Genomic DNA, 15,040 nt, shown 5'->3' with positions numbered 1-15,040 from the left:
ATTAACGTTTATTTGCACCATCGTATAGCAAGCTATTACATGATCAAAAACAAATTAATTTTAGCAAAAAAATGTCTCAGTTTTGTGAAAATGGATCTTTTTAAGCGGAGATGGCACATGGTCGAAGATTATTTGTATAATTAAACTTTTTGGGTTGTTGACGAGAATTGCTCTTATAAGCCCTGACATGAGGTGTTTTGCATTTATATAGATGTGTGCATATGTATACAAATATAGAAATATTTCGATATTTGGCAATGTATCTATAGATGTAATATAATATTTGTAACAATAATAATACTATGCGGGGTAATTTATTTATTTTTTTATGTCTTGTCTCAGATGTTTTGTTCTGTTTTATATTGTGCAAAAATGTAAATAAAAAGTTAAAAAAAAAAAAAAGTCTCCGTTTTGAATGTCTGGGGTCGCCGGAAATTTGTGACGTTAAAATGGGGTCACGAGCCAAAAAAGGTTGGGAAGGTTGGTATGTGATGACTGAATAAAGAATTTCATCATCATCATCATCATCATATCCTGTTGTATTTTTGTAGTTTTTCTTTTCTGTGTATGGGTATGTTTATCTCTGTCCCTCTCTCTCCTTGCAGATTGTGTTTTTGAGTGAGGATGAGTTGCAGGTGTGGTGCTGGAGCGCTCTGTGATGATTGGTTCCTCAGCAGTGAGCGAGAAAATATAAAGCCGACTTCCACTCTACTTCTTGTGGACTCCTCTCTTCCCATCCCCCTTGTTTGACCAGCAACCTGTAGTTTTTGTTTGGAGAGCTTCATTTTGTGATCAGACTCAAAAGGTAGGAATCTTTTCTCTGTTTAAATTTTCTCCTGTTTCTTGGTTAGGAGTTTAGGTAAAATTATTGTAATTTGGTTTTGCTTGGTTATGTTGGTAGGTAAGCATGAAGTATTATCCTGTTTGTTATTTTCCTTACTTTAATTCCCTTCCTGATTTCACTTTTTTATGTTCTTTTACAAATTAATAACTCTAATTGCAGTTTGGTTGATTGCTGGTCATTTCTTTTGTAACTTGCTCCTTTTTGTTAAGGGACATGGAAGGAGGGGAGTCTCATGTCATGTTTGTGTCTCTAGACCGAGCGTAACAGTCAGTGATATTATAAAAGACTGCTGAGGCTTTTTCCGACTGGTATGGGGTGAAATACAGCATATGTTTATACTTCTTCCGACTCCTTTTCGACCATGCAAAATTTAGACTTGTGTGTGCTTGAAGACAGATTCTGTCCATTTAAATGTTATTTTGTTTATGTCTTAATTTGCTTTGTTTTGTCTTATTTTCTTTGCATGTTCGAATAAAATAAAAAATAAATAAATAAAATAAAATATGCCACTGAAAACTGAATTTGAAGAACTTATATGTGAACTTAAATCTCAATACACAGTAAAACCTGACAGTACGAGTGCACCATTGTACGAGTAATTACAAAACAATTGTGTTTCTGTCATGATCGTGATCTCACACAAGAGAAAACATGATGGAGATTCTCCTCCCAAACAATAATCCTCTTCCTCCTCCACCTCATCATCTTCCTCATGCACAGATTGTTTCAGCTTTAAGGGAAATAAGTAAATAAAACCAGTTTACTTCTTTTGGATTCTCTCTTATTATGTTTTTATAATTATTATTTTCTGTCTAATTGGACTTTTCCTTTTTAAAAATCTGAAAAAAGGATTTTTGGGTGATTTTTGGGGACTGGAATAGATTAATTATAGTTCGATTAATTTCAATAGAGAAAATTGATTTGTAAAAACAAGTAAATCACAAAACAAGCTCAGTCATATAATAAATTAAATTCATACTATGAGGTTCTACTGTAAATGATGACATAAAAAATAATTCGTGAAGCATAATGTGAAATTATTAGTTTAGAACTAAATTACAATAACTTTTAAAGCTGTTTTGACACTGAAGTTACCTGCTCTGAAAATGAAATGAAAAAACTGTGCATTGTTACATTCATTGTTCATATTCAAGTTTAGTTTTGTATTTTAAGTTCAGTTCTTGTGTTTCATGCCCCATCCACACTAATGAAAACATTCCAAACAGAAAATACAATAGAAAGTAGAGTATTTGTGAAATATAAAATATTCAATGTAGCAAAAATGTAAAATGTGTTATTGTGAACTGGGCATCTACGCATTCAAGTTAGTGAGGAATCAGCTCGTTTTCCAGTCACATAGCATCACAAAGTTAAGAAAACAAATGCAAACTAAGAAAACACCTGGGCCGATTTGACAACACATGCCCAGCATTTAAGAAATACAACCGAATATAAAAACCCAGTGCATCTACAGAGAATACAACAGGAAAATGAGCTACGAGACCAGCGTTTTATTTTGTTTCTATTTGCATAAATTCAGGGATGTTTATTCCAGAGAGTGAGTCTGGTGAACACTGCACTTCATTCATTTATTTGCTTTATCGTATGTTGAATATTTTCTGTAATAAGCTCTGGGTCTGTAGACATTCATTCCTGCCACTGCTGTTCCTGTGATAGTACTAAATGTTACACTATGTGGACAAAAGTATTGGGACATGTTGAATTCTAACAGGGGTCTGGGGTACAAAACAATAATGACTAATGGCATAATATAGTTTTATATTGGGATAAATCTGGTTAGTTCTGTTTTTGGTGTCAGACCTGCGAGGCCCGAAAGCCCAGATCCTGTCCACGGCGTTCCTCCACTTCCGGCCCTGCAGCAGACCCTCCAGCTTAGCCTTGAGTCCTTCAATAGCCTCCAGGGTCCGGGTGCTGATGTCCAGACTCCTGCCCTCCCTCAGAGACATGTTGACCTGCTCCAGCGTCCGAATGAGCTCCAAGCTGCCGTCCAGCAGACGGGTGACCTCTGACAGGAAACACAGATGTTATCAACACATGCAGACAGTAGTTGGGTTTCCATTACAGTTTTTCACAAAGTAAGTGATATTTCTACAATTTCGACAAAGTATAATTGCTACTTGTAGGTGTTCTCATTGAAGAGTGTTTGGCTTCTGATGTGTGATTATAGTCAAGTCCTGTCTTGCAAGATGTTTGTTTAAGGAACACGGAGGCACTGAGTTTCATGCCAAACCTCCACGGTGTTGGCACTGTAGTGTCAGTTCATCTACTACTATTGCAGTGACTGTCTTAAAGGAGTGATAATATTAATGGAATTATCCATTTTCAAACATTTCCCTGTGGTCTACATAAACTGTAAATGTTCTGCTTGGGTCTGAATTCTTCATTAATTCAACTCCACAGGTCCATCTTCAACCCTATTTCTGAGTAATGACACCAGAAAGGTCGTTTTGAGCGCTGGCCCTTTAAATGCAAATGAGCCACTTCAGGCCCCACCCCCTCCAGGTTGTTGGCTGTGCTTCTCTGTCCTGTTCAGCTACTTATGTTCGTAAATGCAACCAACAACTAAACATTTTAGGTAATCGGCTCGAAGTCTGGAGATATTTTCAGTTTTTACTCCAACCGCTGCTGCTGATAAAAACTTATGGCATATTTGGAGAAATGTTCGTCGGAAGTCTTGACCTCATATGTGCAAATGTCATGATGTAACTAGTTACAAAACGTAACAAATTAAGAAGGAATTGAAACAGGTTGTAAAAATCCACTTGATTTTTGCCGGAATTAATATAAACATAGCTTTGCCGCACCTGGAGGGTTCAAATTCAAACTTTATGAACTATTACAGGGTGGGGAAGCAAAATTTACAATGAACATTTAGTTGTTTTTTCTCAGCAGGCACTACGTCAATTGTTTTGAAACCAAACATATATTGATGTCATAATCATACCTAACACTATTATCCATACCTTTTCAGAAACTTTTGCCCATATGAGTAATCAGGAAAGCAAACGTTAAAGAGTGTGTGATTTGCTGAATGCACTCGTCACACCAAAGGAGATTTCAAAAATAGTTGGAGTGTCCATAAAGACTGTTTATAATGGAAAGAAGAGAATGACTATGAGCAAAACTATTACGAAAAAGTCTGGAAGATACTATTAAAGAAGAATGGGAGAAGTTGTCACCCGAATATTTGAGGAACACTTGCGCAAGTTTCAGGAAGCGTGTGAAGGCAGTTATTGAGAAAGAAGGAGGACACATAGAATAAAAACATTTTCTATTATGTCAATTTTCTTGTGGCAAATAAATTCTCATGACTTTCAATAAACTAACTGGTCATACACTGTCTTTCAATCCCTGCCTCAAAATATTGTAAATTTTGCTTCCCCACCCTGTAGGGTCCAAATACACAAATAAATGAACCAAAGACTAATAAAAGTGGATTTAGCAAAATATGACCCCTTTAAACAAAAGGAGGGAACATATAATCATCCCAAGGCAAAGTCCTTATTTATGGCAGAGGCCACGCAGAATGGATTTATGGGACAGAACTGTACATCAGGAATTCACCAATGAGTTGTGGATCCAGAATTTCCCAATGACCCGGGCAACGTTTAATGAATTGTGTTATGTTATTGAACCTCTGGTGGCACTAGACTTGTCGTGCCATCAGGAAGCAGTTCCTACACAAAAGCTAGTGTCTATTGCCCTGAACAAACTCGAACCACCTGTTCTGAGTACGGGGTCATAGGTCAGACGTTTGGCCTGAGCAAAACCACCGTCCACAGATGTGTTTCTATTACACTTTTACGCTATACTTCTATATCAAAAAGTCTCAAAAACCACCTCATGAGATCATAAAAACTTCTTTGCGATCTTTGACAGTTTCGGTGTTTCCATTACCAGTTTTCTATTGTGCAACTTATAGGGTAATGGACACCCAGCTACTGACGCCGTTTAACACCTGTGATCTGACCTCTACTTCCACAGCAAATTCAGGAGAGTAAAACCGAGGTGTTTAATGACAACATGAGAAAACTCCATCCTCCTATCTAAACGTGAATGAAAATGTGGTGGGACCAGTGTGATTTGACTCTAATAAATAGATTGGACTTTATTGATCCCACAATAGGGAAATTCAATGGTGAAGGCAGTAACAGAATGAAGTACAAGAAAAAAATGGGCATGCATAAAGATTGTGTAAAGGATAAACTATATAAAATAACAACAACAGTAGCTATAACTAATAAAAACTCTAATAACTATAACTATATACAGGGTGGGGAAGCAAAATTTACAATATTTTGAGGCAGGGATTGAAAGACTGTATGACCAATTAGTTTATTGAAACTCATGAGAATTTATTTGCCACAAGAAAATGTACATAATAGAAAATGTTTTTATTCTATGTGTCCTCCTTCTTTCTCAATAACTGCCTTCACATGCTTCCTGAAACTTGCGCAAGTGTTCCTCAAATATTCAGGTGACAACTTCTCCCATTCTTCTTTAATAGTATCTTTAAGAAAGTCAACATTGCTGTGTGATGTTCTATTGGTAGCATGTTCTAAAACGCCCCAAATAGCATAATCCAGAGGGTTTAGATCTGGGCTAGAAGGCGGCCATAAACATGATTCCCAAAAATTGCTAAAGTTGGATTTGCAGAAATCTTGTATTTTTCTAGCTGTGTGGGCTGGAGCACCGTCCTGTGTCCATACATAATTTCCATCTGGATAGTTTGCTTTAAGCCATGGCAGTACCTGGTATCTGGATGGATTTGGTTGGACCCTTTAGGATTTTGGATTTGAGAGCTTTAATAAAAGCTTTGGTACGTTTTTTGTTGCTTCCTCCACTTCCAGACTTTCTCGTAATAGTTTTGCTCATAGTCATTCTCTTCTTTCCATTATAAACAGTCTTTATGGACACTCCAACTATTTTTGAAATCTCCTTTGGTGTGACGAGTGCATTCAGCAAATCACACACTCTTTGACGTTTGCTTTCCTGATTACTCATATGGGCAAAAGTTTCTGAAAAGGTATGGATAATAGTGTTAGGTATGATTATGACATCAATATGTTTGGTTTCAAAACAACTGACATAGTGCCTGCTGAGAAAAAACAACTAAATGTTCATTGTAAATTTTGCTTCCCCACCCTGTATATAATAGCTGGTGATATGATAAAAGAATCACTTTCTTTTTTAGGTGAATCCTCTCTGGTGGTGTTATCGTAGTTATATTTATTCATATAATTTCTTAATCAACTTCTATCCTGCTTTTGGTACTAAAAGTGTTACCATGGTAACCGGCCCCTTCAAAGCTGCATGAAATTCACCTCCAGTTGAACCCAGTTACTCTGGATTCTTTTTGGGCTTTATTTCATGTGACTTGAACTGTTTTGTGGTTATTAACGTGGCGTTCTGATGCATAGATTCTTCCCTACTGTGCATTTCCTGCTGCAGATTCAGCGCTGCTCACACTAGAGGGTTTCAGAATCTCGATTGCATCACACACCTCAGAGAATTACACTGGTAATCTTCTTTCCTCAAACCACAAACATCCTCATTCTACAACATTTTACAATAATGTTGCATCACACACACTATAGGATGCTGAAATATTAAGATTCTCAGGCCTGATGAAGCAGATGTAAACAAAAACTGTAGTAATGGCTCAGAGCGAAGAAACAGCAGATGGTTGAGTCTGAACGAGGACGTAGCTGGAGAGGAGTGGCTGACATGAGGTTAGCGTCTTAGCTAATGTTAGCCTCAAGGGCTGGAGCGTTTACTGATGCCAGCTCCGTCCCCTTCATCGGCTGTCGTCCACCTGCTCTGAGAGCTCTGACTGGCACAGTCATTCCCACTTTCACCCCTAAATATGTAACGTTTGGACATGAGGACCTGGATCAGTCTGTGAGGGGATCAGGAAAGTCGGGATTCAATCTGTAAATGACATGACCATTCTCAAACCATGAACACCCCCCCCCCCCCGACTGAGGCTGAACACCGCAAACAGATGACAGAAGCTCGTAAAGGGGGAAAGTAACTAACGTCCCAGACATTTATTTATTACAAACCTCATATTTGTCCTCTACATTTTGGCCTCTTGTCCACACATAAACAGCATTTTCGCCTCCAAAAACAGAAATTTCCAAATGTTTTCCAAAGTGTACATTTTCTAAACTGGTTTGTGTGTATCTGTGTGTTTGGGGAAAACAACAGATTGTCAACGATGGTGTTACACCATATTTTTCTTATGTCTATTATGTGTTTGTCTAATCAAGCTGCACCTAAAACACCAAATCCAGGTGTATAAATCAGTGTATGCCCCACATGTGTTTGACCATATAAGAATCAGAATCAGAGATCTGAATATATCATATTATTTATTCGTTACACTATTTTTCCCACGATATTTATCTTTCATCTCATTTGCACTACTTCTCATGTTATTTGCACAACTTAAATTCTATGTTTTACAAATATCTCAGTTTGCAATACTTTTTATTTTTTAATATAAAAAAACTGCCTTTTACTGATTAGTGTTGTTGTTTTACTGATATTTGTTGTCTGTCTGTAAATTCTTGCACTGAACCAGAGATCTTTGCCTCAATTTCGTTGTACTTGGTACAATGACAATAAAGAGATTCTGATTCTGATTCTGATTTTGATTCTGATTCTGATATGGGCAAACACATGTGGGGCCACCATGGAAACTGTGGACAAACCCAAATGGGACCCTTATATACAGCCCAAATGGACATGCTGGCTGGGCTGGTTCAGTTTTTGTGCACTTTTATATATATTTATTGATGTACATGGACTTTTTTGCAGAACTGTTTTTTCTAGTATCTTTTATCTGACTTCCTGAATGACCACACAAAAGTTCCTATGTGTATATGTATGCACAAATGGCAAATAACATTTTTTGAATCTTTTTTGAATCTTTGACATCATATAAAGAATACACTTCCACAACCAACACTTAAAGCTATACCGTATGATGTGGCATTTTTACACTTTTCTTTTGTCATCTTAAAATGCTCCTAATAAGTCTGTGTCAAACTAAAATGTAAAAGAAATCCACCAGGTATTGAAACTCAAAAATGTTTAATTCTCATATATTTCTGATAAAAGTCTGACCAATCATTTTAGTCGGTCCGAATGAAATAATTGGCCGAACCTGACTGAGCCTCCTGTCAATCATCCATTACGGCCATCCAGCATCCGATCCATTATCGCCGTCTCACATCCGATATGTGTTCCTCTGAATCTGACACTTCACTGGCACTGCTTCTCCTGTCACTGACCACAGTCTACTGTCTAGGATGTGTATGGATAGAACTGACATGCACATGTGGAAGGGAAAAAACGGATTTATGAACAGAAACGACAACTGAGGGGCACAAGCGGGAGTCTGATGAATGAAGGATGGAGATGAAAGTCCGGAAGTCAGCTGTACTGGACTGAACAGGTCTGCATAAAGCTCGGCTTTTATGACGGTGGGACTCATACAGGTACATGTACATGGTGTCACACATGTAAGATGATGTAGGATGATAATTGTATGGACTATGAAACTTCAAATGTCCACGGAAAATTCGCGGAGGCTGCGCGTTCACAGTGCTCGCGCCCATCCCCTGGGCACTGCAGTGAAGACCCTGACCCAGTACTGCACAGACCAGGTCTACTGATGGAACAGGAGCCGCGGGCCCGCGGCAGGTGGATGATGCATCTGATTACTGAGGGAGGGGTCCGCGGACACGCCAAAACGGACCGGACCTCCGCCTCTGCTTCCTCCTCCGTTTTCATCGCGCATCAGATTAGAGGAGGAGGAGCCTCAGTGCTCAGGCAGAGGGAAGTGGGTGGGGCTTTGGAGAGAGGCGGGTTGTTCATGTTCAAACTTCTGCTAAGTGCTGTGAGAAATGCCACATCGGTAGGTATAGCTTTAAGGTAACGCAAGTTTAGAACTTGATGATGCAGTCGCTGTACCGGTCGGTTGTGGTAAAGAAGGAGCTGAGCCGAGAGGCGAAGCTCTCAATTTACCGGTCAATCTACGTTCCTACCCTCACCTATGGTCATGAGCTTTGGGTCATGACCGAAAGGACCAGATCCCGGATACAAGCGGTCGAAATGAGTTTCCTCCGTCGGGTGGCTGGGCGCACCCTTAGGGATAGGGTGAGGAGCTCAGTCACCAGGGAGGAGCTCGGAGTAGAGCCGCTGCTCCTCCGCGTCGAGAGGGGCCAGCTGAGGTGGCTCGGGCATCTGTTTCGGATGCCTCCTGGACGCCTCCCTGGGGAGGTGTTCCGGGCATGTCCCACCGGGAGGAGACCTCGGGGAAGACCCAGGACACGTTGGAGAGACTATGTCTCTCGGCTGGCCTGGGAACGCCTCGGGATCCCCCCGGAAGAGCTGGAGGAGGTGTCTGGGGAGAGGGAAGTCTGGGCATCCCTGCTTAGACTGTTACCCCCGCGACCCGGCCCCGGATAAGCGGAAGAGAATGGATGGATGGATGGAAGTTTAGAACTGAACTACACCTTCATGACAGACTAAAGCCTGATATGTGATCTAAAGCCTGATATGATCCACAATGTCCACAGGTTGGATAACAACAAATATAGTTTGTATGAGTTTTTGGACCAGTTTGGAGTTATTTTGTTGTTGTGGGAACAGAATGTGGACTGTGGACTCTTATTATGCTATTTACCCCAGGCAGAGTAGAGTAGAGTAGAATAGAATAGAATAGAATAGAATAGAATAGAATAGAATAGAATAGAATAGAATAGAATAACAGGCCTTTATTGTCATTATGCCTATGTACAACAAAATTGAAAGACACAACTCTCTTGTGGTGCGTAGTGCAAAACAGTTTTAAAGAAAAGCTTAAATATATACAGTATATAGTATAAAAACAAGCATGTCAACCAAACAAAAACAGTAGAGATTTATATGTTTCACTTTGAGTGTGTGTTTGTGTGTGTGTGTGTGCGTGCATGTGTTTGTGTGTGTGTGTGTCTTACCCTCTGGTAGGGGGATCGCCCGGATGCTCACGGTGGCCAGTCTGTTTGGGGTGGTGAGTGTGACCAGACCACTGGGGTCCACCTGTAGGGTGTCCGATGTCCGAGCCTGAGAGGACTCCTCCTTCACCTATGAACAAACACACACATAAAAATAATGTGTACATAGTGATAATGCAACAGTATGAACCTGTATGTAGTATGTACTGTAGTTTTAATGTGGCTTGATGTAACTAAAATATTCAAAAAATAACACTAATAAGGCTCTATGTGTAGATATAATGCACCATCAGGGGGTTTTGCGGTGCGGTAAATCCACTAATTCTCCTAAATATTCCACTATAATGTGTTCACGGTGTCACTTCATGGGTCTAAACGTGAGATATCTCCTGTATCTGCTCATGCCTCGGTTCATTCACCTGGTGGATGATGGCCACTTTCTGCTGCTTGCCCATCTCTTCGTTCACCATGTCCACTTTTGGAGGACGTATCACTGTTTCTCTGAACGGGATGATGGGTTTGGAGGCACTGATCTCAATTTTCGCAAACCTTTAAGAAAACAAGATGAAATCCTGTTAATGTCACGTCTGTTCACGTCTCCACTGTTCACACAAGAACAGAACCTCAAAGGAGTTTCATCTGTTACAATGCAAATGACTATTGATAGTCAAACAACAGTGAAGTAAGACATTGTATTCAGTGTGAAAATACACTAAAACAGGGAAAACTGTGCATTTTACAGCTAATTTAAAAGAAACAGAGTATAAGCTGCCATCAGGAAAATCGAAAATATTGTGCTGTAGAATGGTCCCTATTCATGTTTTACTACTAAATCCAATGTTTTGATTCATTTTACTGCTGCATTTATGGGTATGTTACCTGTTACTGCTGTGCATGTGCAAGGTTGACTTCATTTAAACTACTTTATTTATATATCATTGTATTCATCATTGAGCCTGTTTACATGACCATAAAAATCCAACAAATAGGAATAATCAGATAATTATAATAATCAGATGTGACGTGTTTACATGCACTTAAGAAATGCAATAATGAATAAACCCTGGTTTAGACGCTCCAGTCCTTTATTGGATTTCTTTCGAGTAGGTATGTTTAGTGATGGTAGACCTTCGCTTCCTGTTATTGTCTTCTGCTCATGTTTGAATATGTAACTTCTGTTTTCTACGATTTTAATTGTTTTTACACAAGCGCAGACGTACAAACAAAAAATAAATCTGACACTGACGTAAATCTGCCACTGGGACAACATTCTGAGTGCAGAATTCCACAGGACCACAGCACTCAACTGACACAGAACTGAAGTCACACGGCACAGTGCCACATCTAACATGCCCACCTCCTCCAACCTCCAGAGCAAAGAACACCATAAAACAACATATAGAGTATTTAGAACAAGAATTCCTCTTCTTTACTATATACTGTCACTAATTTGTCATTTCTTTCATCAGTTGCCACAGTACTGTGGTAGCAAAATGCACAAAAGAATGCATTGAAGTATACGCCATAAATCACCACAGTACTGTGGCAACAAGAGGATAATAAGTTCATGAAACAGTATCTGTGACTGGCTCTAGTACAAACGCTACCATTTGATTGGCTCTGTGGTAATAGACAAACCCATATTATGTGCTACAGTACTGTGGCAGTAGACACTGCCAAATGATTGTCACCATTTATTAAAATATTGTCCTTGACATTTTACATTTTCTCAGTGTAAATCTAGTATTTTCCTATATTTAACTTACAGATCTTGGGGATGTTCATAAAAACTCAAAGTAAATTCAAAGGTTATATCGGAACAGAGGGAACTAGAGAAAAAGTGGCTTTTCAGCAAAATATATCTTTAACTGAACGTAAAACAGGCATCTCCATCCACTGTCACTGATTAAACTCCATGGGTTTTACTGGTGAATCAATGTTGTAGACAATGATGGTGTTTCCACAGTAACTACAGAGCCTCTGAATGTCCAAATGGGTCATATCTGATGACCATGAAAATGTGACAAACTGTATTTTACACTAATTATTTACATGTATTGGCAGGATTGGTGGATCAACAGGTATTAAACAGTTTAGATCAGTAGATGCTTTTGGTCACCAGCAGCTGTTTAGGTGTTTAAGGGTTAAAAAAATGACATTCAATAAAAAGGACTGAACCACCCTATGGATCGTATTGTTTAATTCAGTCCGTATGCAGCTGTTATGTTCCTGGTTCTGGTCTAGTTACAGACTGTACAATAACATTTCCATTTGTGAATATACTCCACCTGTACTTACTTTAGTCTGTATTTTATGCAGCGTTATATGTCTAGTGAATTACAACTTACGGTCAAATGTACTTTTTACTCAGGTCATTTGTCTGACAGCTTTAGGTCAGACTACAGTTTTGCATCTTGTCCTTGTCCGGTGAAAACCATGTAATTTTTAATGTGTGACAAACTGAGGAAGTTGAAGAGGAACAGTTGTTTCTGAAAATAAATATGATAAAAATTTCAAGTCCGTTTTTTTCTTTTTTACTAAAACACACTGTTTTAAGCATTTATTATTTATAATAATGATAATTAATGGCCTTTTATAATGGCAGTCTTAAAAGGGTTAAGTACATTTTGCTTAAAATAATTACACACTTTGCCTTTTGTAAGGTTTTGGTGCAGAACTCTGACTCGTAGTGGAAAATTTTCACTATGTGGTGTTAATACTTCTCAATCTGAAGACTACTTTCTACACTGCAGCTCAAAAGCAAACTGTACTACTTATATAAAGACAGTTAAAACAAATATGAGAAGCTATCAAGCAAAAAGCAGCATGAGCAGCATGAGAGCAATAAAATTGATCAGTCACTGGTAAGAAAATGTTCCCATTTCCTCGGCTTCAATCTTCACACCTAACAGTGCAGTGAAAGCGACTGCAGGCTTTGGCAACAGGTCCAGGCTACAAATAAACTAAAAGACAGTAATGAAACAAATGCGCAGCTAGGATTTGGACATAAGCGTATACCTCGAATATTGTTATAATTGTGAGGACAAAAAAGGAAGTGCAATTTTCCACATCCAGACTAATATTACTGAGTTCTCTGCCCTACGGCTTTGTATGAATATATTAAATATTCTGGTCTTGAATTTCTGAAATCTCCTGCTGACACACAGACTAATAGTGGTCAACACATAACCTCCTGCACAGATATAACAAAACAGTTTCAGATGAGTGAATTTGTCTGTTTTACACTCATAAAAATAAGACCAATGTCCCTGTATCTCGCTGGCATGTTCTATCAAGAATCAATAAGTTGAATTTGTGAGGTTGTCAGGTTCTGTCTCTGTGTTCAACTCCTGTGGTCTGGATGCAGATCAATCTCCCCATAGAAGTGGGTGGTACTTTCACCGGAGGAGAACTCAGCTAATTAAATCAAAGTCCATATATGACTTCATATCAGTGCTCAATAGGAACTATATTGATATCTATAACTATTTACATGCTATAAGCCATTAAAATATGGACCATTATAAGTAAAGACAATTTTTTTAATACAGGGTGACCCAAAAAAACGGGAATTTTTGAAGTGCGTATTGGCAGACATAAGCAAGTGGCAGCACTGTGAGACAGTGACCTTGAGCAAGTAAACACACCCCCATTTTAGTAACCATGGATCAGTGGAACGGGCAACAGCGTGCGTTAGCCATAAAAATGTTTTATAAAAACGGTGATAGTTTGACAGCTACGCGGAGGAAGTTCCGACGTTTTTACAACTTAGGACGTCATGGTGCTGTTCCATCAAAACACACGATAAAATGTTGGATTAATAACTTTGAAGAGACTGGATCTGCCCTAAAGAAGAAACCAGCTGAGATGTTGCAGTGGTCAATGAGGAATCTCAACAGCAGATTTCAAAGAATGCATTCGTACAGGAGGACGCCATCTACAGGAAGTAACTTTTAAAAAATGAAAATTCCATCAATGCTTCTTAAATGGCATGTTTTAAGGTTTCAATTACTATGAATAAAATATTTTTCTTCCATCACTCTTGGTTTTATTGGATTGTTAAAAAGTTCCTGTTTTTTTGTGTCACTCTATTTCAAAAATTCGCCAAAAATTCAAGTGTAAATTTGTGAAAATTGTGAACAAACTTTGTAGACATTGTCCCAAGGAAGCTACATATTGTTGTTGTTGGGTGGAAACCTCTTATGTCCAAAATGGTTCTTTTTCAGGAAAATGGAAAAAAGATGTATATTCTAAAAAATAAATAAATGGAGTTAAGAGATGTAGTCATAAGCTGTTTTTGATACGTTTCATTGATTAAATATTCCTAAAACCATCAGGCCAACATGAAAACTGACCAATAGAATCATTTTAGGACCAAAAAATGACCAAAAATGGACTTATGAGGTTTCCATCTGACAGCAACGATATACAATTTGAAATGAATCTGACCCGTAGTTTCAGAGAGGAAGATGGTTGAAATCAAGTGACCATGAGTTTGACCCTTCGGGGTCACTCAAGGTCAAAGGTCATGAACCCAAATGAAAGTCCATATATGACTTCCTATCAGTGCTCAATAGTAACTATATTGATATCTGTAACCATTTATATGCTATAAGCCATTAAAATATGGACCATTATAAGTAAAGCCACATTTGTAATATTTCAAAAATTGACAAAAAAATTTCTAAATTTGTCAAAACTGTGAACAAACTTTTTAGACACTGTTCCATGGAAACTACATATACAATTTGAAATTAATTCCACTTGGAGTTTCACAGAAGAATACTGTTGAAATCAGACATTGGTGACCTTGAGTTTGACCCTTCAAGGTCACTCAAGGTCAAAGGTCATGAACCCAAATGAAAGTCCATATATGATTTCCTATTAGTGCTCAATGGTAACTATATTGATATCTGTAACCATTTACATGTTACAAGCCATTAAAATATAGACCATTATAAGTAAAAGCACATTTGTAAAATTGAAAAAAAATGACCAAAAATTTAAAAATCCAAAATGATCAAAACTGTGAACAAACTTTGTAGACATTGTCCCAAGGAAACTACCTTTACAATTTGAAATTAAATCGACTTGTAGTTCTGGCAGAGATGTTTGAAGAAAATGCTAACGAACATTATGACGATGAAGGCGGACACAGCACCTTTACAGT

The 15,040-nt window shown here is 38.4% G+C and overlaps 1 protein-coding gene across 1 annotated transcript in view; it reads right to left on the bottom strand.

The window, feature by feature from the left end:
- Positions 1-15,040, bottom strand: part of efl1 (elongation factor like GTPase 1) — a 318,909-nt gene that overhangs the window by 39,064 nt on the left and 264,805 nt on the right. Inside the window, 3 exon segments of the mRNA XM_030126047.1 lie at positions 2,666-2,870; positions 9,874-10,000; positions 10,290-10,419. Coding sequence (XP_029981907.1) covers positions 2,666-2,870; positions 9,874-10,000; positions 10,290-10,419 — 462 coding nt within the window.

The sequence above is a fragment of the Sphaeramia orbicularis genome, chromosome 3 (assembly GCF_902148855.1).
Source record: "Sphaeramia orbicularis chromosome 3, fSphaOr1.1, whole genome shotgun sequence".
NCBI lineage: Eukaryota > Metazoa > Chordata > Actinopteri > Kurtiformes > Apogonidae > Sphaeramia > Sphaeramia orbicularis.
This window is presented reverse-complemented; position numbering and strand designations above follow the sequence as displayed.